A 21,184-nucleotide genomic window follows, 5' to 3' on the forward strand; every position below is an offset into this window, starting at 1 on the left:
TCCTGGTTTACGTGAATGACATTGTTTTAGTCTTTTTGAAAATGTCTGAATGAAACCATCAAAAGGCTCAGGGACCCGGGGTCTGGTCCGGGACCCGGGGTCTGGTCCGGGACCCGGGGCCTGGTCCGGGACCCGGGGTCTGGTCCGGGACCCGGGGCCTGGTCCGGGACCCGGGGTCTGGTCCGGGACCCGGGGCCTGGTCCGGGACCCGGGGTCTGGTCCGGGACCCGGGGTCTTGGGTGCTGACAGGAGAAGCCCAGGCAGGACCGGCTTGTTGGGTCTGGACTCTGGAACAGGGCTTGGGAATCTTGACCTCGCCGGGTCTCGGGTCAGCGCTGACGGGGTGCGGTCAGAGGTCACTCGGGGTCTGTGAAGATAAAGCTCAGAGTCGGTGCAGAGTCCTGATGAAACAAACTAACGCCTCTAGCTCCGCCCTTTAGTGCCGTCCTCTAGCTCCGCCCTTTAGTGCCGTCCTCTAGCTCCGCCCTTTAGTGCCGTCCTCTAGCTCCGCCCTTTAGTGCCGTCCTCTAGCGCCATCCTCTAGCTCCGCCCTTTAGTGCCGTCCTCAAGCCCCGCCCTTTTCAGGGTTCAGAATAAGTGTATTGCAAAATGCAACGCAATTTTTCTCAAATGCGATGCGTTCGTCAGAAAAAAGTGTTTGTGTCGCAGCTTTTGTGATACAAACATGTGTTTAATTGTCTAAAAACACTGATCACTGTCAATCGATCGTCAATAAGGACATGACACATGTGGACGCTGTGTTGTCATGACGAGTCCCGCTGCTGCCTCAGATCAGAGTCTGAAAGTGGGAGGAGCCACAGGTAAAGTTAGCGTGACAGATTCAGACTCTGAGGTCAGAGGTCAATAACCTCTAAACACAAAAGTCTTTACAGATCAATCACAGCCAAACACTCATATTTACACTGCAGTGACATCACATGTGTATTTGGAGCTCAGCGAATCACACGGCTCCGAATGGGCGGAGCCGAGACGAGTGTTTAGGGACCGTCATCAAGTAGAAAAAGGAAAAATGGAATTGAAGGTCAAATAGAGCTGTACAATGTGAATAACACATAAAATACACATGATGGTCGCCACAGCAACACTTATTTTTCCATCAGAAACTTAAGACATATTTTTTGTGAGCGTTAAGACAATGATGTAAATGAGACTCATCTGATGATGATGATGTGGAAGAAAGTTGTAAATAAGTTAATCTGACTTTGTGTCAATTCATTTGTTCAACAACTGATTTTATTTGCAAGTTTTATTTAAAGAAATAATGTTTAAAAAGTGTTTAAAAGTTAAGTTAAGTTTTTTTAATAGAATGTTTACAAATACATTTAAATAAATAATCGTGTTATATCAATGGAAAATGTTGATTGTTGGTCCCTTTCGTGCTAAACGGTTTCGCAGCTGCTGTAAAGTGAAACTCCTTCATCTGTTTAAGTTTAAATGTGGAGGGAAAAAACTGGCCCAAAATATAACGAGTTTTTGTGTCTCGGGATAAATGTTTGTGAAGAGTTTTGTTCAAACGTGTCGGTCTTTGCGTCGCACAAACGCCGCACCAACCGTTGCCCGGCGCCATAAACGGCGTGAACGCGGCGACTCACCGACGACGGCGAGTCTGGCCCTGCTCCTCGTCTTTCCGCTGACAAACTCCACGTCTCCGCTCGTCTCCGCCGTCGTCTGCCTGAGCGTGAGACGGTGGAGCGTCCCCATCTTCTCCATCAGGACCCCGGGGCCCGGCCGGAGCGCCACACCCTTCAGAGTCCAGACCGGAGACATCTGCAGCGGGACCGACACCTCCACCTCAAAGCGGGCGTCGTCCGGGGCCACGACCTGCAGGTCTGAGAGCCCACGGACCAGGGACACAGACTGGGCTGAGGACACATGGAGACCTTGTAAGTGGTGGAGACGTGTCTCTAGAGAAGGACTCGCCGGACGTGTCTCTAGAGAAGGACTCGCTAGGACGTGTCTTTAGAGAAGGACTCGCTAGGACGTGTCTCTAGAGAAGGACTCGCTAGGACGTGTCTTTAGAGAAGGACTCGCTGAAAGTGTCTTTAGAGAAGGACTCGCCGGACGTGTCTTTAGAGAAGGACTCGCTAGGACGTGTCTCTAGAGAAGGACTCGTCAGACGTGTCTTTAGAGAAGGACTCGCCGGACGTGTCTTTAGAGAAGGACTCGCTAGGACGTGTCTCTAGAGAAGGACTCGCCGGACGTGTCTTTTGAGAAGGACTCGCTAGGACGTGTCTTTAGAGAAGGACTCGCCGGACGTGTCTCTAGAGAAGGACTCGCCAGACGTGTCTCTAGAGAAGGACTCGCCAGACGTGTCTCTAGAGAAGGACTCGCCGGACGTGTCTTTAGAGAAGGACTCGCTAGGACGTGTCTTTAGAGAAGGACTCGCCGGACGTGTCTCTAGAGAAGGACTCGCCAGACGTGTCTCTAGAGAAGGACTCGCTAGGACGTGTCTTTAGAGAAGGACTCGCCGGACGTCTCTCTAGAGACAGACTTACCCTCCACGCTGAGCCGGGCGGAGCAGCTGTGCTCTCCCACCTGCACGCTGTACGTCCCCTCGTCCTCCAGCGCCACCTGCTGGATGATGAGCTTCCTGGTGCAGCCCTCACTGCAGATCTCGAAGCGCTCGGACGGCAGGATCACGCTGCAGCCTCGGTACCAGCGGCAGGAGCAGCGCGGGTTGGACACGGTGCAGTCCAGGAGGACACGGGTCTTCTCCATCGCCGTGGTGTCCTGCAGCGGCTTCACGATGCTCACGGGGAGCTCTGCAACCACAACGTCTCACATGTCTCACAACGTCCCACAACGTCTCACATGTCTCACAACGTCCCACAACGTCTCACATGTCTCACAACGTCCCACAACGTCTCACATGTCTCACAACGTCCCACAACGTCTCACAACGTCTCACAACGTCCCACAACGTCTCACATGTCTCACAACGTCCCACAACGTCTCACATGTCTCACAACGTCCCACAACGTCTCACATGTCTCACAACGTCCCACAACGTCTCACATGTCTCACAACGTCCCACAACGTCTCACATGTCTCACAACGTCCCACAACGTCTCACAACGTCTCACAACGTCCCACAACGTCTCACATGTCTCACAACGTCCCACAACGTCTCACATGTCTCACAACGTCCCACAACGTCTCACATGTCTCACAACGTCCCACAACGTCTCACATGTCTCACAACGTCCCACAATGTCTCACATGTCTCACAACGTCCCACAACGTCTCACATGTCTCACAACGTCCCACAACGTCTCACATGTCTCACAACGTCCCACAACGTCTCACATGTCTCACAACGTCCCACAACGTCTCACATGTCTCACAACGTCCCACAACGTCTCACATGTCTCACAACGTCCCACAACGTCTCACATGTCTCACAACGTCCCACAACGTCTCACATGTCTCACAACGTCCCACAACGTCTCACAACGTCTCACTTGTTCATCTGCTGCTTGAAGGGCGGAGCTAAACCGAAGACTAAACGAGAAGCGCCAAAAAATAGACTTAGATAAAATAAGTTGATTCCATTAAAAGCTCTAAAACCTTGAAGAGACCTGACTCGTAACGTTCCTGGTGAACGGTCGTCTCCATGGAGATGTTATTGCCTTGAACAGTCAAAGAAATTAAGTATAAAATCTATCCATCTGCCAAAGTGTCGTCCTGCAGAGGGCGCCACACCTGAGACTCCAGTCCAAACACATTCAACTGAACTAGAGACATGTGATCCTCGTTAATGAGTCGTGATCCTCGTTAATGAGTCGTGATCCTCGTTAATGAGTCGTGAAGCTCGTTAATGAGTCGTGATCCTCGTTAATGAGTCGTGAAGCTCGTTAATGAGTCGTGATCCTCGTTAATGAGTCGTGATCCTCGTTAATGAGTCGTGAAGCTCGTTAATGAGTCGTGATCCTCGTTAATGAGTCGTGAAGCTCGTTAATGAGTCGTGATCCTCGTTAATGAGTCGTACCTTCCACGTCGAGAAACGCCACCGACTGGACGTGTCGAGCCACAAACTTGATTTCTCCAGAATCTTCCGGACGAACGTTACACATCAACAGGAAGTGTTTCGAGCCTGAAAGACACATGAGAACTAACTCTATAGAACTAACTCTATAGAACTAACTCTATAGAACTAACTCTATAGAACTAACTCTATAGAACAAACTCTATAGAACTAACTATAGAACTAACTATAGAACTAACTAAAGAACTAACTCTATAGAACTAACTCTATAGAACTAACTATAGAACTAACTATAGAACTAACTCTATAGAACTAACTCTATAGAACTAACTCTATAGAAATAACTCTATAAAACTAACTCTATAGAACTAACTCTGTAGAACTAACTATAGAACAAAATATAGAACTAACTCTATAGAACTAACTATAGAACTAACTATAGAACTAACTATAGAACTAACTCTATATAACTAACTCTATAGAACTAACTATAGAACTAACTATAGAACTAACTATAGAACTAACTCTATAGAACTAACTATAGAACTAACTATAGAACTAACTATAGAACTAACTATAGAACTAACTCTATAGAACTAACTATAGAACTAACTATAGAACTAACTATAGAACTAACTCTATAGAACTAACTATAGAACTAACTCTATAGAAATAACTCTATAAAACTAACTCTATAGAACTAACTCTATAGAACTAACTCTGTAGAACTAACTATAGAACAAAATATAGAACTAACTCTATAGAACTAACTATAGAACTAACTATAGAACTAACTATAGAACTAACTCTATAGAACTAACTCTATAGAACTAACTCTGTAGAACTAACCATAGAACTAACTCTATAGAACTAACTCTATAGAACTACCTCTATAGAACTAACTCTATAGAACTAACTCTGTAGAACTAACTATAGAACAAAATATAGAACTAACTATAGAACTAACTCTATAGAACTAACTATAGAACTAACTATAGAACTAACTATAGAACTAACTCTATAGAACTAACTCTATAGAACTAACTCTATAGAACTAACTCTGTAGAACTAACCATAGAACTAACTCTATAGAACTAACTCTATAGAACTACCTCTATAGAACTAACTCTATAGAACTAACTCTATAGAACTAACTCTGTAGAACTAACTATAGAACTAACTCTATAGATCTAACTCTTGAACTAACTCTATAGAACTAAATCTAGAACTAACTCTATAGAACTAACCATATAACTAACTCTATAGAACTAACTATATAACTAACTCTATAGAACTAACTCTATAGAACTAACTCTATAGTACTAACTCTATAGAACTAACTATAGAACTAACTCTACAGAACTAACTCTATAGAACTAACCATAGAACTAACTCTATAGAACTAACCATAGAACTAACTCTATAAAACTAACTCCATATAACTAACTCTATAGAACTCACTTCATAGAACTAACTCTATAGAACTAACTCTATAGAACTAACTCTGTAGAACTAACTCTATAAAACTCTCTCCTCCTCCTCCCTCTTCCTCCTCCTCCCCTCCTCCTCCTCTCCTCTCTCCTCTCCTCTCTCCTCTCCTCTCCTCTCCTCCTCCTCTCCTCTCTCCTCCTCTCCTCCTCCTCCTCTACTCCTCCTCCTCTCCTCCCCTCCTCTCCTCCTCCTCTCCTCCTCTACTCCTCCTCTCCTCCGCTCCTCCTCCTCTCCTGTCCTCCTCTACTCCTCCTCTCCTCTCCTCCTCCTCTCCTCCTCCTCTCCTCCGCTCCTCCTCCTCCTCTCCTCCTCTCCGCTCCTCCTCCTCCTCCTCCTCTCCTCCTCTCCTCCGCTCCTCCTACTCCTCTCCTCCTCCTCTCGTCCTCTACTCCTCCTCTCCTCCGCTCCTCCTCCTCTCCTGTCCTCCTCTACGCCTCCTCTCCTCCTCCTCCTCTCCTCTTCCTCTCCTCCTCCTCTCCTCCTCCTCCTCCTCTCCGCTCCTCCTCCTCCTCTCCTCCTCTCCTCCCCCTCCTCCTCCTCCTCTCCACCTCTCCTCCTCCTCTCCTCCTCTCCTCCTCTCCTCCCCTCCTCCTCCTCTCCTCTCTCCTCTCCTCTCTCCTCTCCTCTCCTCCCCTCCTCCGCCCCTCCTCTCCTCCTCCTCTCCTCTCTCCTCCTCTCCTCCTCCTCCTCTACTCCTCCTCCTCTCCTCCTCTCCTCTCCTCCTCTCTCCTCCTCTACTCCTCCTCTCCTCCGCTCCTCCTCCTCTCCTGTCCTCCTCTACTCCTCCTAACCTCTCCTCCTCCTCCTCCTCCTCCTCTCCTCCTCCTCTCCTCCGCTCCTCCTCCTCCTCTCCTCCTCTCCGCTCCTCCTCCTCCTCTCCTCCTCTTCTCCTCCTCTCCTCCGCTCCTCCTACTCCTCTCCTCCTCCTCTCGTCCTCTACTCCTCCTCTCCTCCGCTCCTCCTCCTCTCCTGTCCTCCTCTACGCCTCCTCTCCTCCTCCTCCTCTCCTCTTCCTCTCCTCCTCCTCTCCTCCTCCTCCTCCTCCTCCTCTCCTCCTCTCCTCCTCCTCCTCTCCACCTCTCCTCCTCCTCTCCTCCTCTCCTCCCCCTCCTCCTCCTCCTCTCCACCTCTCCTCCTCCTCTCCTCCTCTCCTCCCCCTCCTCCTCCTCCTCTCCACCTCTCCTCCTCCTCTCCTCCTCTCCTCCGCTCCTCCTCCTCCTCCTCCTCCTCCTCCTCTCCGCTCCTCCTCTCCTCCTCCTCTCCTCCTCTCCTCTCCTCCTCCTCTCACCCTCCTGTCGGGTCTTGATGCTGCTGGTGTTCTGGATCTTCTGGTTCTTCTTGTACCATTCTCCCTGGACCTCCTCCACAGACACTTCACACATGAAGATGGCGTTCTGGTCCTCCTCGATCTCCAGATCCTCCAGCTCCTGAACCACCAGCAGCTCTGGCTCTGGGACACGGAAACGTCTCATCACACGGAAACGTCTCATCACACGGGATATGTTGTGTGTATGTTGTGTGTATGTTGTGTGTTTTTTGTGTGTATGTTGTGTGTATGTTGTGTGTTTTTTGTCTGTATGTTGTGTGTTTTTTGTGTGTTTTTTGTGTGTATGTTGTGTGTATGTTGTGTGTATGTTGTGTGTATGTTGTGTGTTTTTTTGTGTGTATGTTGTGTGTTTTTTGTGTGTATGTTGTGTGTATGTTGTGTGTTTTTTGTGTGTATGTTGTGTGTATGTTGTGTGTATGTTGTGTGTATGTTGTGTGTATGTTGTGTGTTTTTTGTGTGTATGTTGTGTGTATGTTGTGTGTATGTTGTGTGTATGTTGTGTGTTTTTTGTGTGTATGTTGTGTGTATTTTGTGTGTATGTTGTGTGTTTTTTGTGTGTATGTTGTGTGTATGTTGTGTGTATGTTGTGTGTATGTTGTGTGTATGTTGTGTGTTTTTTGTGTGTATGTTGTGTGTATGTTGTGTGTATGTTGTGTGCATGTTGTGTGTATGAGCAGATAGTTAGAGAAGAGAGGAATGAGAGAAGAATTCCTGCTCCATCAGCCAGAGACCGAGCCAATGTTTCAACATCAAAAGTACCACAACCTCAGCCTCCACCAAAGGATTCATCAGCAGCTGCTCCACCACCACCAGCAAAGGATTCAGCTCCAGCTGCTCCACATTCACCTCCACCGCCTCCAGCAAAGGAACAATCTTCAAAGGCCTTGGACCCATCTGTGACAAGCCCAACAACATCCCTGTCATCGCCCCTGCCTTCACACCAGCCCTGGGTTCCCCCTGCAACATCTACTCCCACTAAAGATTCATCATTCTCCTTCTCATCTCCACTCTCACCCATGGGCCTTCACAGCCATTTTGAAAGTCTGATCAAATCAGGCATTAAGATGGCTCCACTCACGCCCAATATAGCAAGGGCTATGTCTTCCCTGCACAAGCCGACTACACCAACAAAAGCCCCACCACCCATCCCCCCTCGCCTCTCACCTGGTCCCAAACTCTCCTTAGCTACAAAAGCCCCACCACCCATCCAACCTCGCCTTTCACCTGGTATCTCCCATAGCTAGGATGCACTGGGTCTCAGCGTTGCCGGGACTTCTTGTCACATTAAAAATCAAACCAACCCGGGGCCCTATGTAAAAAGAGCCCCCCCTAGTGCTATTTCTGTAGTCACATCATCACACAGATGGAAAAACAAAATGCGAGTCAGGCCCAATCTGAGAAATGTGATTCATATTCCCTGTGAAAAGATAAAGCCCAGTCCCACTGAAACTAGTCTGAAACTTGCTGTGCTAAATATCAGATCCTTATGTAACAAATCTCTCTTAATTAATAATTGTATTTCTTCTTATAATCTTGATTTTATGTTTTTAACTGAAACATGGCTTGACAAAAACACAGGAAATGTAGTTCTGATAGAATCTGCTCCACCCAACTTTAAGTTTGAATCTGAAACACGAGAAAACAAAAAAGGGGGTGGAGTCTGTGCTGTCTTTAGAGATGAAATAATTACCCGCAGGTTGTCTTTTGGGGTGTTTTCATCATTTGAGTATGTATCCTTTAAAATGGAGCTAAAACAGTCTCCATCCATTCTCTTCATTGTTTTATACAAGCCTCCCCAGCACTGCCAAAGTTTTACTGATGATTTTACTGAGATGCTTTCAGTCGTATGCACAGACTTTGATGGTTTGGTCATTACAGGTGGTTTCAACGTGCATGTTGATAATATTTGTGACAGAAACGCTAAAGAGCTTGATGCTGTCCTTGAAACCTTCAGTCTTACTCAGCATGTGAGAGGCCCCACCCACAGCAAAGGACACACTCTAGATCTCATTATTACAAAGGGGGTAAATATTTCAAATGTTAATGTGATCGATGTTGCTCTGTCTGATCATTTCTGTGTCTTCTTTGACCTGTCTGTTTCTCCCAAACCTCCGGTTGGTCCTGCAGTTGTTCAGAGGAGACACATAAGTGATGGCACAGGTGCACTGTTTATGGAAATGATAAACTTTGAAAATGTCTCATGTTCTAATGTAAATGATTTGTTGAACTCTGTTACATCTAGTGTTTTGAATGTTCTGGACACCATCGCCCCTATAAAGGCTAAAATGGTTAAAAATAAGCAGAAGGCGCCGTGGAGAAATGATGATTGGGTCAGGGCACAGAAAAGGGAGTGCCGCAGGGCCGAACGGAAATGGCACAAGTCAAAGCTCCAGGTTCAAAAAGAGATTTACAAAGAGAAGCTGAACATGTACAACCTAATCTTATGTAGAACTAGGGAAAGATATTTTTCTGAAATAATTGGAAGCTGCAGTAACAACTCGCGTGTCCTGTTTGCCACAGTAAACAGATTAACAAACCCTCCAGCTCAGCTGCCGTTAGAACTCATTTCCACATCCAAGTGTAATGAGTTTGCATTATTCTTTAATGACAAAGTTCAGGGCATTAAAAATGCTATAAATCCCACAATGCAAAAAATTACCCTAAAACCACCAAGACTCTTAGAGCTAACTCACTTTGCACCAGTAACTGACAAAACTGTCCATGAGATCATCACCAGTCTGAGTTCATCTACATGCTGCCTTGATGTGTTACCCACCAGATTTCTAAAGTCTGTGCTGAACAGTTTGTTAGCACCATTCACTCACATAGTTAACATGTCGCTTCAATCTGGAACATTCCCAATGTCTTTGAAAACTGCGGTAATAAAGCCTCTCCTAAAGAAGAGCAGTCTTGATGCCGCAGTACTGAGTCATTACCGGCCCATCTCTAATCTACCATTTTGGGGCAAAGTCCTTGAAAAAGGTTGTTTACCAACAGCTCACAGATTTCCTCTTAAGAAACAACTCATTTGATGTTTTTCAGTCAGGTTTTAGACCTCATCACAGCACTGAGACTGCTCTTGTCAAGGTGACAAATGACATCCGCCTGAACACTGACACGGGCAAAGCCTCAGTCTTAATTCTGTTAGATCTGAGTGCTGCTTTTGACACTGTCGATCATGGGATCCTCTTACAGAGACTAGAGGACTGGGTGGGCATCACTGGCACTGCCCTAAACTGGTTAAGGTCCTATCTGGAAGACAGGAAGTACTTTGTTGAAATTGGTAGCTGTGTCTCAGACCACATGACCCTGACCTGTGGAGTGCCCCAAGGGTCAGTCCTGGGTCCCCTTCTGTTCAACCTCTACATGCTGCCGTTAGGTCAGTTGATACGCAGTGAAAATGTGTCCTATCACAATTATGCAGACGACACTCAGATCTATGTTTCACTATCGGCAGGTGACTATGGACCAGTAGATTCACTCTGTCACTGCATCCAACAGATCAGTTTGTGGATGCAAAACAACTTTCTCCAGCTGAACTCAGACAAGACTGAAATAATCGTTTTTGGCCCACAGAAACAAAGAGAAAGTGTTAGCGGTCACCTCCAGAGTCTCGCTCTAAAACCTACAAACCAAATTAGAAATCTGGGGGTAATAATGGACTCAGACTTGAACTTTAATAGCCACGTCAAATCAATAACATCAGCAGCTTTTTACCATCTAAAAAACATTGCCAAAATCAAAAATATAGTGTCAAAACCAGATTTAGAGAGACTTATCCATGCGTTTGTCTCCAGTAGATTAGACTACTGTAACGGCCTGCTCACTGGTCTCTCCAAACGAGCTGTAAAACAGCTGCAGTACATCCAGAACGCTGCTGCTCGGGTCCTGACTAGAACCAGGAAGTATGATCACATTAGTCCTGTTCTCAGGTCTCTGCACTGCTCCCTGTGGCTCAGAGAAGAGACTTTAAAGCAGCTCTGCTTGTGTACAAGTCTCTCCATGGCCTAGCACCAAAGTACATCTTGGATATGTTAGTGCCATATGAACCATCTCAGACTCTGAGGACCTCAGGGACCGGCCTCCTGCTGGTGCCAGAGTCAGGACTAAACATGGACCGGCCTCCTGCTGGTGCCCAGAGTCAGGACAAAACATGGGGAATCTGCGTTTCAGTTTTATGCAGCTAAAATCTGGAACAGTCTTCCTGAAGATGTGAGACAGGTTCTACTCTGACAATGTTCAAATCTAAGCTAAAAACAGTTTTGTTTAGCTGCGCATATGACTGAAAGGATTATTTCTTTGCACTCTTCTCTTTTGTTTGTGATTTTATTAGTTTAGAAAATCAGTTGGATTGATAATTTTTAATTTAGTTAATTTTATTGTATTTCTGTTTCTGTAATTTCTTTGTGATTTGAATGCATTTTTCCTGCTGTGAAGCACTTTGAATTGCCTTGTGTATGAAATGTGCAACACAAATAAACTTGCCTTGCCTATGTTTTGTGTATGTTTTGTGTATGCTGTGTGTATGTTGTGTGTATGTTGTGTGCATGTTGTGTGCATGTTGTGTGTATGTTTTGTGTATGTTGTGTGTATGTTGTGTGCATGTTGTGTGTATGTTTTGTGTATGTTGTGTGTATGTTGTGTGCATGTTGTGTGTATGTTGTGTGTATGATTTGTGTATGTTTTGTGTATGTTGTGTGTATGTTGTGTGTATGTTGTGTGTTTGTTGTGTGTTTGTTGTGTGTATGTTGTGTGTATGTTGTGTGTATGTTGTGTGCATGTTGTGTGCATGTTTTGTGTATGTTTTGTGTATGTTGTGTGTATGTTGTGTGTATGTTGTGTGCATGTTGTGTGCATGTTGTGTTAATGTTTTGTGTATGTTTTGTGTATGTTTTGTGTATGTTGTGTGTATGTTGTGTGTATGTTGTGTGTATGTTGTGTGTATGTTGTGTGTATGTTGTGTGTTTGTTGTGTGTATGTTGTGTGCATGTTGTGTGTATGTTGTGTGTATGTTGTGAGTATGTTTTGTGTATGTTTTGTGTATGTTTTGTGTATGTTTTGTGTATGTTGTGTGTATGTTGTGTGTATGTTGTGTGTATGTTGTGTGTATGTTGTGTGTATGTTGTGTGTATGTTGTGTGTTTGTTGTGTGCATGTTGTGTGCATGTTGTGTGCTTGTTGTGTGCTTGTTGTGTGTATGTTGTGTGTATGTTGTGTGTATGTTGTGTGTATGTTGTGTGTATGTTGTGTGTATGTTGTGTGTTTGTTGTGTGTATGTTGTGTGTATGTTGTGTGTATGTTGTGTTTATGTTTTGTGTATGTTTTGTGTATGTTGTGTGCATGTTGTGTGCATGTTGTGTGCATGTTGTGTGTATGTTTTGTGTATGTTGTGTGTTTATTGTGTGTATGCTGTGTGTATGTTGTGTGTATGTTGTGTGTATATTGTGTGTATATTGTGTGTATGTTGTGTGTATGTTGTGTGTTTGTTGTGTATGTTGTGTTTATGTTGTGTGTTTGTTGTGTGCATGTTGTGTGTTTTTTGTGTGTATGTTGTGTGTATGTTGTGTGTTTGTTGTGTGTTTGTTGTGTGTATGTTGTGTGCATGTTGTGTGTTTTTTGTGTGTATGTTGTGTGTATGTTGTGTGTTTTTTTGTGTATGTTGTGTGTATGTTGTGTGCATGTTGTGTGTATGTTTTGTGTATGTTGTGTGTATGTTTTGTGTATGTTGTGTTTATGTTGTGTGTATGTTGTGTGTATGTTGTGTGTATGTTGTGTGTATGTTGTGTGTATGTTGTGTGTATGTTTTGTGTATGTTTTGTGTATGTTTTGTGTATGTTTTGTGTATGTTTTGTGTATGTTGTGTGTATGTTGTGTGTATGTTGTGTGTATGTTGTGTGTTTGTTGTGTGTTTGTTGTGTGTATGTTGTGTGTATGTTGTGTGTATGTTGTGTGTATGTTTTTTGTATGTTGTGTGTATGTTGTGTGTATGTTGAGTGTATGTTGTGTGTTTGTTGTGTGCATGTTGTGTGCATGTTGTGTGCTTGTTGTGTGTATGTTGTGTGTTTGTTGTGTGTATGTTGTGTGTATGTTGTGTGTATGTTGTGTGTATGTTGTGTGTATGTTTTGTGTATGTTTTGTGTATGTTTTGTGTATGTTGTGTGTATGTTGTGTGTATGTTGTGTGTTTGTTGTGTGCATGTTGTGTGCATGTTGTGTGCATGTTGTGTGTATGTTGTGTGTATGTTGTGTGTTTATTGTGTGTATGCTGTGTGTATGTTGTGTGTATGTTGTGTGTATATTGTGTGTATGTTGTGTGTATGTTGTGTGTTTGTTGTGTATGTTGTGTGTTTGTTGTGTGTTTGTTGTGTGTATGTTGTGTGTTTGTTGTGTGTTTGTTGTGTGCATGTTGTGTGCATGTTGTGTGCATGTTGTGTGCATGTTGTGTGTATGTTGTGTGTATGTTTTGTGTATGTTTTGTGTATGTTTTGTGTATGTTGTGTGTATGTTGTGTGTATGTTGTGTGTATGTTTTGTGTATGTTTTGTGTATGTTTTGTGTATGTTGTGTGTTTGTTGTGTGTTTGTTGTGTGTATGTTGTGTGCATGTTGTGTGTTTTTTGTGTGTATGTTGTGTGTATGTTGTGTGTTTTTTTGTGTATGTTGTGTGTATGTTGTGTGCATGTTGTGTGTATGTTGTGTGTATGTTTTGTGTATGTTTTGTGTATGTTTTGTGTATGTTTTGTGTATGTTTTGTGTTTGTTGTGTGTATGTTGTGTGTATGTTGTGTGTATGGTGTGTGTTTGTTGTGTGTATGTTGTGTGTTTGTTGTGTGTATGTTGTGTGTTGGTTGTGTGTATGTTGTGTGTTTGTTGTGTGTATGTTGTGTGTTTGTTGTGTGTATGTTGTGTGTTGTGGTCACCATAGACCTCCACGCTGCAGGAGGTGGAGGCGTCTCCAGCGTCGCAGGTGTAAACTCCAGAATCGCTCAGTCGACACTTCAGGACCTGCAGAAACCTCTTCCGGCCCATAGCGTAGATCCTCAGCTCTTTACTGGGCTTCACCTCCACACCGTTCTGAGGAACACAGTCAAACAGAAGATCGTGTGAAACGCGTGTGTGAAGTGTGTGAAGCGTGTGTGAAGTGTGTGTGAAGCGTGTGTGAAGCGTGTCTGAAGTGTGTGTGAAGCGTGTGTGAAGCGTGTGTGAAGCGTGTGAAGCGTGTGTGTGAAGTGTGTGTAGGCGTGTGTGAAGCGTGTGAAGCGTGTGTGTGAAGTGTGTGTGAAGCGTGTGTGAAGCGAGTGAAGTGTGTGTGAAGCGTGTCTGAAGTGTGTGTGAAGCGTGTGTGAAGCGTATGTGAAGTGTGTGTGAAGCGTGTGTGAAGTGTGTGTGAAGTGTGTGTGAAGCGTATGTGAAGTGTGTGTGAAGCGTGTGTGAAGCGTGTGTGAAGTGTGTGTGAAGCGTGTGTGAAGTGTGTGTGAAGTGTGTGTGAAGCGTGTGTGAAGCGTGTGAAGCGTGTGTGTGAAGCGTGTGTGAAGTGTGTGAAGCGTGTGTGAAGCGTGTCTGAAGTGTGTGTGAAGCGTGTGTGAAGCGTGTGTGAAGTGTGTGTGAAGTGTGTGTGAAGTGTGTGTGAAGTGTGTGTGAAGCGTGTGAAGCGTGTGTGTGAAGTGTGTGTGAAGTGTGCGTGAAGTGTGTGAAGCGTGTCTGAAGTGTGTGTGAAGCGTGTGTGAAGCGTATGTGAAGTGTGTGTGAAGCGTGTGTGAAGTGTGTGTGAAGTGTGTGTGAAGCGTGTGTGAAGCGTGTGTGAAGTGTGTGTGAAGCGTGTGTGAAGTGTGTGTGAAGTGTGTGTGAAGCGTGTGTGAAGCGTGTGAAGCGTGTGTGTGAAGCGTGTGTGAAGTGTGTGAAGCGTGTGTGAAGCGTGTCTGAAGTGTGTGTGAAGCGTGTGTGAAGCGTGTGTGAAGTGTGTGTGAAGTGTGTGTGAAGTGTGTGTGAAGTGTGTGTGAAGCGTGTGAAGCGTGTGTGTGAAGTGTGTGTGAAGTGTGCGTGAAGTGTGTGAAGCGTGTCTGAAGTGTGTGTGAAGCGTGTGTGAAGCGTGTGTGTGAAGCGTGTGTGAAGCGTGTGAAGCGTGTGTGTGAAGTGTGTGTGAAGTGTGCGTGAAGCGTGTGTGAAGCGTGTGTGAAGCGTGTGTGTGAAGCGTGTGAAGCGTGTGGTGAAGCGTGTGTGAAGTGTGTGTGAAGTGTGTGTGAAGCGTGTGTGAAGTGTGTGTGAAGCGTGTGTGAAGCGTGTGTGAAGTGTGTGTGAAGTGTGTGTGAAGTGTGTGTGAAGCGTGTGTGAAGCGTGTGAAGCGTGTGTGTGAAGTGTGTGTGAAGTGTGCGTGAAGCGTGTGTGTGAAGCGTGTGTGTGAAGTGTGTGTGAAGCGTGTCTGAAGTGTGTGTGAAGCGTGTGTGAAGCGTGTGTGTGAAGCGTGTGTGAAGCGTGTGAAGCGTGTGTGTGAAGTGTGTGTGAAGTGTGTGAAGCGTGTCTGAAGTGTGTGTGAAGCGTATGTGAAGCGTGTGTGAAGCGTGTGTGAAGCGTGTGTGTGAAGCGTGTGAAGCGTGTGGTGAAGCGTGTGTGAAGTGTGTGTGAAGCGTGTGTGAAGTGTGTGTGAAGTGTGTGTGAAGTGTGTGTGAAGCGTGTGTGAAGTGTGTGTGAAGCGTGTGTGAAGCGTGTGTGAAGTGTGTGTGAAGTGTGTGTGAAGCGAGTGTGAAGCGTGTGTGAAGTGTGTGAAGTGTGTGTGAAGTGTGTGTGAAGTGTGTGTGAAGTGTGTGTGAAGCGTGTGTGAAGCGTGTGTGTGAAGCGTGTGTGAAGCGTGTGTGAAGTGTGTGTGAAGTGTGTGTGAAGTGTGTGTGAAGTGTCTGAAGCGTGTGTGTGAAGCGTGTGTGAAATGTGTGTGAAGTGTGTGTGAAGTGTGTGTGAAGTGTCTGAAGCGTGTGTGTGAAGCGTGTGTGAAGCGTGTGAAGCGTGTGTGAAGTGTGTGTGAAGTGTGTGTGAAGTGTGTGTGAAGTGTGTGTGAAGCGTGTGTGAAGTGTGTGTGAAGTCTGTGTGAAGCGTGTGTGTGAAGCGTGTGTGAAGTGTGTGTGAAGCGTGTGTGAAGTGTGTGTGAAGTGTGTGTGAAGCGTGTGTGAAGCGTGTGTGAAGTGTGTGTGAAGTATGTGTGAAGTGTGTGTGAAGTGTGTGTGAAGTGTGTGAAGCGTGTGTGTGAAGTGTGTGTGAAGTGTGTGAAGCGTGTGTTAAGTGTGTGTGAAGCGTGTGTGAAGCGTGTGTGTGAAGTGTGTGTGAAGTGTGTGAAGCGTGTCTGAAGTGTGTGAAGCGTGTGTGAAGTGTGTGTGAAGTGTGTGTGAAGCGTGTGTGAAGCGTGTGAAGCGTGTGAAGCGTGTGTGAAGTGTGTGTGAAGTGTGTGTGAAGCGTGTCTGAAGTGTGTGAAGCGTGTGTGAAGTGTGTGTGAAGTGTGTGTGAAGCGTGTGTGAAGTGTGTGTGAAGCGTGTGTGTGAAGCGTGTGTGAAGTGTGTGGAGCGTGTGTGAAATGTGTGTGAAGCGTGTGTGAAGCGTGTGTGTGAAGCGTGTGTGAAGCGTGTGTGAAGCGAGTGTGAAGTGTGTGTGAAGCGTGTGTGAAGTGTGTGTGAAGCGTGTGTGAAGTGTGTGAAGCGTGTGTGAAGCGTGTGTTGAAACGTGTGTGAAGCATGTGTGAAGCATGTGTGAAGCGTGTGTGAAGCGTGTGTGAAGCGTATGTAAAGTGTGTGTGAAGTGTGTGTTGAAACGTGTGTGAAGCGTATGTGAAGCCTGTGTGAAGCGTGTGTAAAGTGTGTGTGAAGTGTGTGTTGAAACGTGTTTGAAGCGTGTATGAAACGTGTGTGAAGCGTGAGTGAAGCGTGAGTGAAGCGTGTGAAACGTGTTTGAAGCGTGTGAAACCTGTGTGAAGCGTGTGTGAAGCGTGTGTGAAGCGTGTGTGAAGCGTGTGTGAAGTGTGATAAGCGTGTGTGAAACCTGTGTGAAGCGTGTGTGAAGCGTGTGTGAAGCGTGTGTGAAGCGTGTGTGAAGTGTGATAAGCGTGTGTGAAGTGTGTGAAGCGTGTCTGAAGTGTCTGAAGTGTGTGAAGTGTGTGTGAAGCGTGTGTGAAGCGTGTGTATGAAGTGTGTGTGAAGCGTGTGTGAAGCGTGTGAAGCGTGTGTGTGAAGCGTGTGTGAAGTGTGTGTGAAGTGTGTGTGAAATTTGATAAGCGTGTGTGAAACGTGTGTGAAACGTGTGTAGCGTGTGTGTGAAGTGTGTTTGAAGTGTGTGAGAAGCGTGTGTGAAGCGTGTGTGAAGTGTGTGTGAAGCGTGTGTGAAGCGTGTGTGAAGCGTGTGTGAAGCGTGTGTGAAGCGAGTGAAGCGTGTGTGAAGTGTGTGTGAAGTGTGTGAAGCGTGTCTGAAGTGTGTGTGAAGCGTGTGTGAAGCGTGTGAAGCGTGTGTGTGAAGTGTGTGTGAAGCGTGTGTGTGAAGCGTGTGTGAAGTGTGTGTGAAGTGTGTGAAGCGTGTGTGTGAAGTGTGTGTGAAGTGTGTGTGAAGTGTGTGAAGCGTGTGTGAAGCGTGTGTGAAGCGTGTGTGTGAAGCGTGTGTGAAGTGTGTGTGAAGTGTGTGTGAAGCGTGTGTGAAGCGTGTGAAGCGTGTGTGTGAAGCGTGTGTGAAGTGTGTGGAGCGTGTGTGAAGTGTGTGTGAAGCGTGTGTGTGAAGCGTGTGTGAAGCGTGTGTGAAGCGTGTGTGAAGTGTGTGTGAAGCATGTGTGAAGTGTGTGTGAAGCGAGTGAAGCGTGTGAAGCGTGTGTGAAGCGTGTCTGAAGCGTGTGTGAAGCGTGTGTGAAGCGTGTGTGAAGTGTGTGTGAAGTGTGATAAGCGTGTGTGAAACGTGTGTGAAACGTGTGTGAAGCGTGTGTGAAGCGTGTGTGAAGTGTGTGAAGTGTGTGTGAAGTGTGATAAGCGTGTGTGAAACGTGTGTGAAGCGTGTGTGAAGTGTGTGTGAGGCGTGTGTGAAGCGTGTATGAAGTGTGTGAAGCGTGTGTGAAGCGTGTGTGAAGCGTGTGTAGCGTGTGTGTGAAGCGTGTGTGAAGTGTGTGAAGCGTGTCTGAAGTGTGTGTGAAGCGTGTGTGAAGTGTGTGTGAAGTGTGTGTGAAGTGTGTGTGAAGCGTGTGTGAAGCGTGTGTGAAGCGTGTGTGAAGTGTGTGAAGCGTGTCTGAAGTGTGTGTGAAGCGTGTGTGAAGTGTGTGTGAAGCGTGTGTGAAGTGTGTCTGAAGCGTGTGAAGCGTGTGAAGCGTGTGTGAAGCGTGTGTGAAGCGTGTGTGAAGCGAGTGAAGCGTGTGTGAAGTGTGTGTGAAGTGTGTGTGAAGTGTGTGTGAAGCGTGTGTGAAGCGTGTGTGAAGTGTGTGTGAAGCGTGTGTGAAGCGTGTGTGTGAAGCGTGTGTGAAGTGTGTGTGAAGTGTGTGAAGCGTGTCTGAAGTGTGTGAAGCGTGTGTGAAGCGTGTGTGAAGCGTGTGTGTGAAGCGTGTGTGAAGTGTGTGTGAAGTGTGTGTGAAGCGTGTGTGAAGCGTGTGAAGCGTGTGTGTGAAGCGTGTGTGAAGTGTGTGGAGCGTGTGTGTGAAGCGTGTGTGAAGCATGTGTGAAGTATGTGTGAAGCGTGTGTGAAGTGTGTGTTGAAACGTGTGTGAAGCGTGTGAAGTGTGTGAAGCGTGTCTGAAGCGTGTGTGAAGCGTGTGTGAAGCGTTTGAAACGTGTGTGAAGCGTGTCTGAAGCGTGTGTGAAGCGTGTGTGAAACGTGTGTGAAGCGTGTGTGAAGCGTGTGTGAAGCGTGTGTGAAGTGTGTGAAGCGTGTGTGAAGCGTGTGTGAAGTGTGTGAAGCGTGTGTGAAGCGTGTGTGAAGCGTGTGTGAAGCGTGTGTGAAGTGTGTGTGAAGTGTGTGTGAAGTGTGTGAAGCGTGTCTGAAGTGTGTGTGAAGTGTGTGTGAAGCGTGTGTGAAGTGTGTGTGAAGCATGTGTGAAGCGTGTGAAGTGTGTGTGTGAAGCGTGTGTGAAGTGTGTGTGAAGTGTGTGAAGTGTGTGTGAAGTTTGTGTGAGGAGTGTGTGAAGCGAGTGAAATGTGTGTGAAGTGTGTGTGAAGCGTGTCTGAAGTGTGTGTGAAGCGTGTGATGCGTGTGTGTGAAGTGTGTGTGAAGTGTGTGTGAAGTGTGTGAAGCGTGTGTGAAGTTTGTGTGAGGAGTGTGTGAAGTGTGTGTGAAGCGAGTGAAATGTGTGTGAAGTGTGTGTGAAGTGTGTGTGAAGTGTGTGTGAAGTGTGTGTGAAGCGTGTGTGTGAAGTGTGTGTGAAGTGTGTGAAGCGTGTGTGTGAAGCGTGTGTGAAGTGCGTGAAAAGTGTGTATGAAGCGTGTGAAGCGTGTGTGAAGCGTGTGTGAAGTGTGTGGAGCGTGTGTGAAGTGTGTGTGAAGCGTGTGTGAAGCGTGTGTGTGAGAAGCGTGTGTGAAGCGTGTGTGAAGTGTGTGTGAAGCGTGTGTGAAGTGTGTGTTGAAACGTGTGTGAAGCGTGTGAAGCGTGTGTGAAGCGTGTGTGAAGCGTGTGTGAAGCATGTGTGAAGTGTGTGTGAAGCGTGTGTGAAGTGTGTGTGAAGCGTGTGTGAAGCGTGTGAAACGTGTGTGAAGCGTGTGTGGAGCGTGTAAAGTGTGTGTGAAGTGTGTGTTGAAACGTGTGTGAAGCGTGTGTGAAGTGTGATAAGCGTGTTTGAAACATGTGTGAAGCGTGTGTGAAGCGTGTGTGAAGCGTGTGTGAAGCGTGTGTGAAGCGTGTGAAGTTTGTGTGAAGCGTGTGAAGTTTGTGTGAAGCGTGTGTGAAGCGTGTGAAGCGTGTGTGAAGCGTGTGAAAGTGTGTGTGAAGTGTGTGTTGAAACGTGTGTGAAGCGTGTGTGAAACGTGTGTGAAGCGTGTGTGAAACGTGTGTGAAGCGTGTGTGGAGCGTGAGTGAAGCGTGAGTGAAGCGTGTGAAACGTGAGTGAAGCGTGTAAAGTGTGTGTGAAGTGTGTGTTGAAACGTGTGTGAAGCGTGTGTGTGAAGTGTGTGTGAAGTGTGTGTGAAGTGTGATAAGCGTGTGTGAAACATGTGTGAAGCGTGTGTGAAGCGTGTTTGAAGCGTGTGAAGCATGTGTGAAGCGTTTGAAGTTTGTGTGAAGCGTGTGTGAAGCGTGTGAAGCGTGTGAAGCATGTGTGAAGCGTTTGAAGTTTGTGTGAAGCGTGTGTGAAGCGTGTGAAGCGTGTGAAGCATGTGTGAAGCGTTTGAAGTTTGTGTGAAGCGTGTGTGAAGCGTGTGAAGCGTGTGTGAAGCGTGTGAAGCGTTTGTCTTTGACTCGCCTTCATCCACTTGATGTCCACGTTGTGCCTGGACAGTTCACACTCGATGGAGATCACGGCTCCTTCAGGAAACTTCTGGTCCTCCAACTTCTTCAAGACCGACACTGGAGGCTCTGCAACAACAAGATTTATATTCATCTGACGAGGAGAGGACGAGGACGAGGGGAGGACGAGGGGAGGACGAGTAGAGGACGGGGAGAGGCCGAGGAGAGGACGAGGACGAGGGGAGGACGAGGGGAGGACGAGTAGAGGCCGGGGAGAGGGCGAGGAGAGGACGAGGACGAGGGGAGGACGAGGGGAAGACGAGGGGAGGACGAGTAGAGGACGGGGAGAGGGTGAGGAGAGGACGAGGAGAGGACAAGGACGAGGTGAGGACGAGGAGTGGACGAGGAGAGAACGAGGAGAGGACGAGCCGGTCCGTGGTCTTCAGCTGGTCCACACACTCCGTACCTCTGACCACGAGCCGTACCTCTGACCACGAGCCGTACCTCTGACCACGAGCCGTACCTCTGACCACGAGCCGTTCCTCTGACCACGAGCCGTACCTCTGACCACGAGCCGTTCCTCTGACCACGAGCCGTACCTCTGACCACGAGCCGTACCTCTGACCACGAGCCGTTCCTCTGACCACGAGCCGTACCTCTGACCACGAGCCGTACCTCTGACCACGAGCCGGGCCGTGGTCTTCAGCTGGTCCACACAGAACATGAAGCTGCCCGTGTCGTCCACGCTCAGGTGGCTGATGGTCAGACTGTGCACCATGTGGGTGGAGCTCATCCTGAAGTGGGCGTTGGGTTTGAGCCGAGTCCCGTTCCTGAACCAGGTCCCGACCAGGTCCGGGTGGGACACGTGCACCTCGAAGGACGCCGTCTCCCGCTCGGTGGTGCGCAGGTCGGACAGGCCTTTTGTGATGGAGATCTTTCGAGCTGCAGCGGGACACAATGTGGAGCGGTCAGAACGGGTCAGAAC

At 47.0% G+C, this 21,184-nt stretch overlaps 1 protein-coding gene across 8 annotated transcripts in view; it reads right to left on the reverse strand.

Moving 5' to 3' along the window:
* obsl1b (obscurin like cytoskeletal adaptor 1b) overlaps positions 1 to 21,184 on the reverse strand; it is a 74,721-nt gene that overhangs the window by 168 nt on the left and 53,369 nt on the right. For all 8 annotated transcript variants that reach the window (XM_072445337.1, XM_072445336.1, XM_072445335.1 and 5 more), the window contains 8 exons: positions 20,875 to 21,141; positions 20,216 to 20,328; positions 13,740 to 13,893; positions 6,786 to 6,947; positions 4,010 to 4,114; positions 2,517 to 2,783; positions 1,614 to 1,883; positions 1 to 367 (listed from right to left, as the gene is read on the reverse strand). The exon at positions 1 to 367 is cut by the window's left edge and continues 168 nt beyond it. In XM_072445337.1, coding sequence (XP_072301438.1) covers positions 357 to 367; positions 1,614 to 1,883; positions 2,517 to 2,783; positions 4,010 to 4,114; positions 6,786 to 6,947; positions 13,740 to 13,893; positions 20,216 to 20,328; positions 20,875 to 21,141 — 1,349 coding nt within the window. In that variant the 3' untranslated portion in view covers positions 1 to 356. The remainder of the gene's footprint in view (positions 368 to 1,613; positions 1,884 to 2,516; positions 2,784 to 4,009; positions 4,115 to 6,785; positions 6,948 to 13,739; positions 13,894 to 20,215; positions 20,329 to 20,874; positions 21,142 to 21,184) is intronic.

Source organism: Eucyclogobius newberryi, unplaced genomic scaffold, assembly GCF_026437365.1.
Source record: "Eucyclogobius newberryi isolate DKJ021-1_F unplaced genomic scaffold, fEucNew1.0.hap1 SCAF_14, whole genome shotgun sequence".
NCBI classification, from domain to species: domain Eukaryota; kingdom Metazoa; phylum Chordata; class Actinopteri; order Gobiiformes; family Gobiidae; genus Eucyclogobius; species Eucyclogobius newberryi.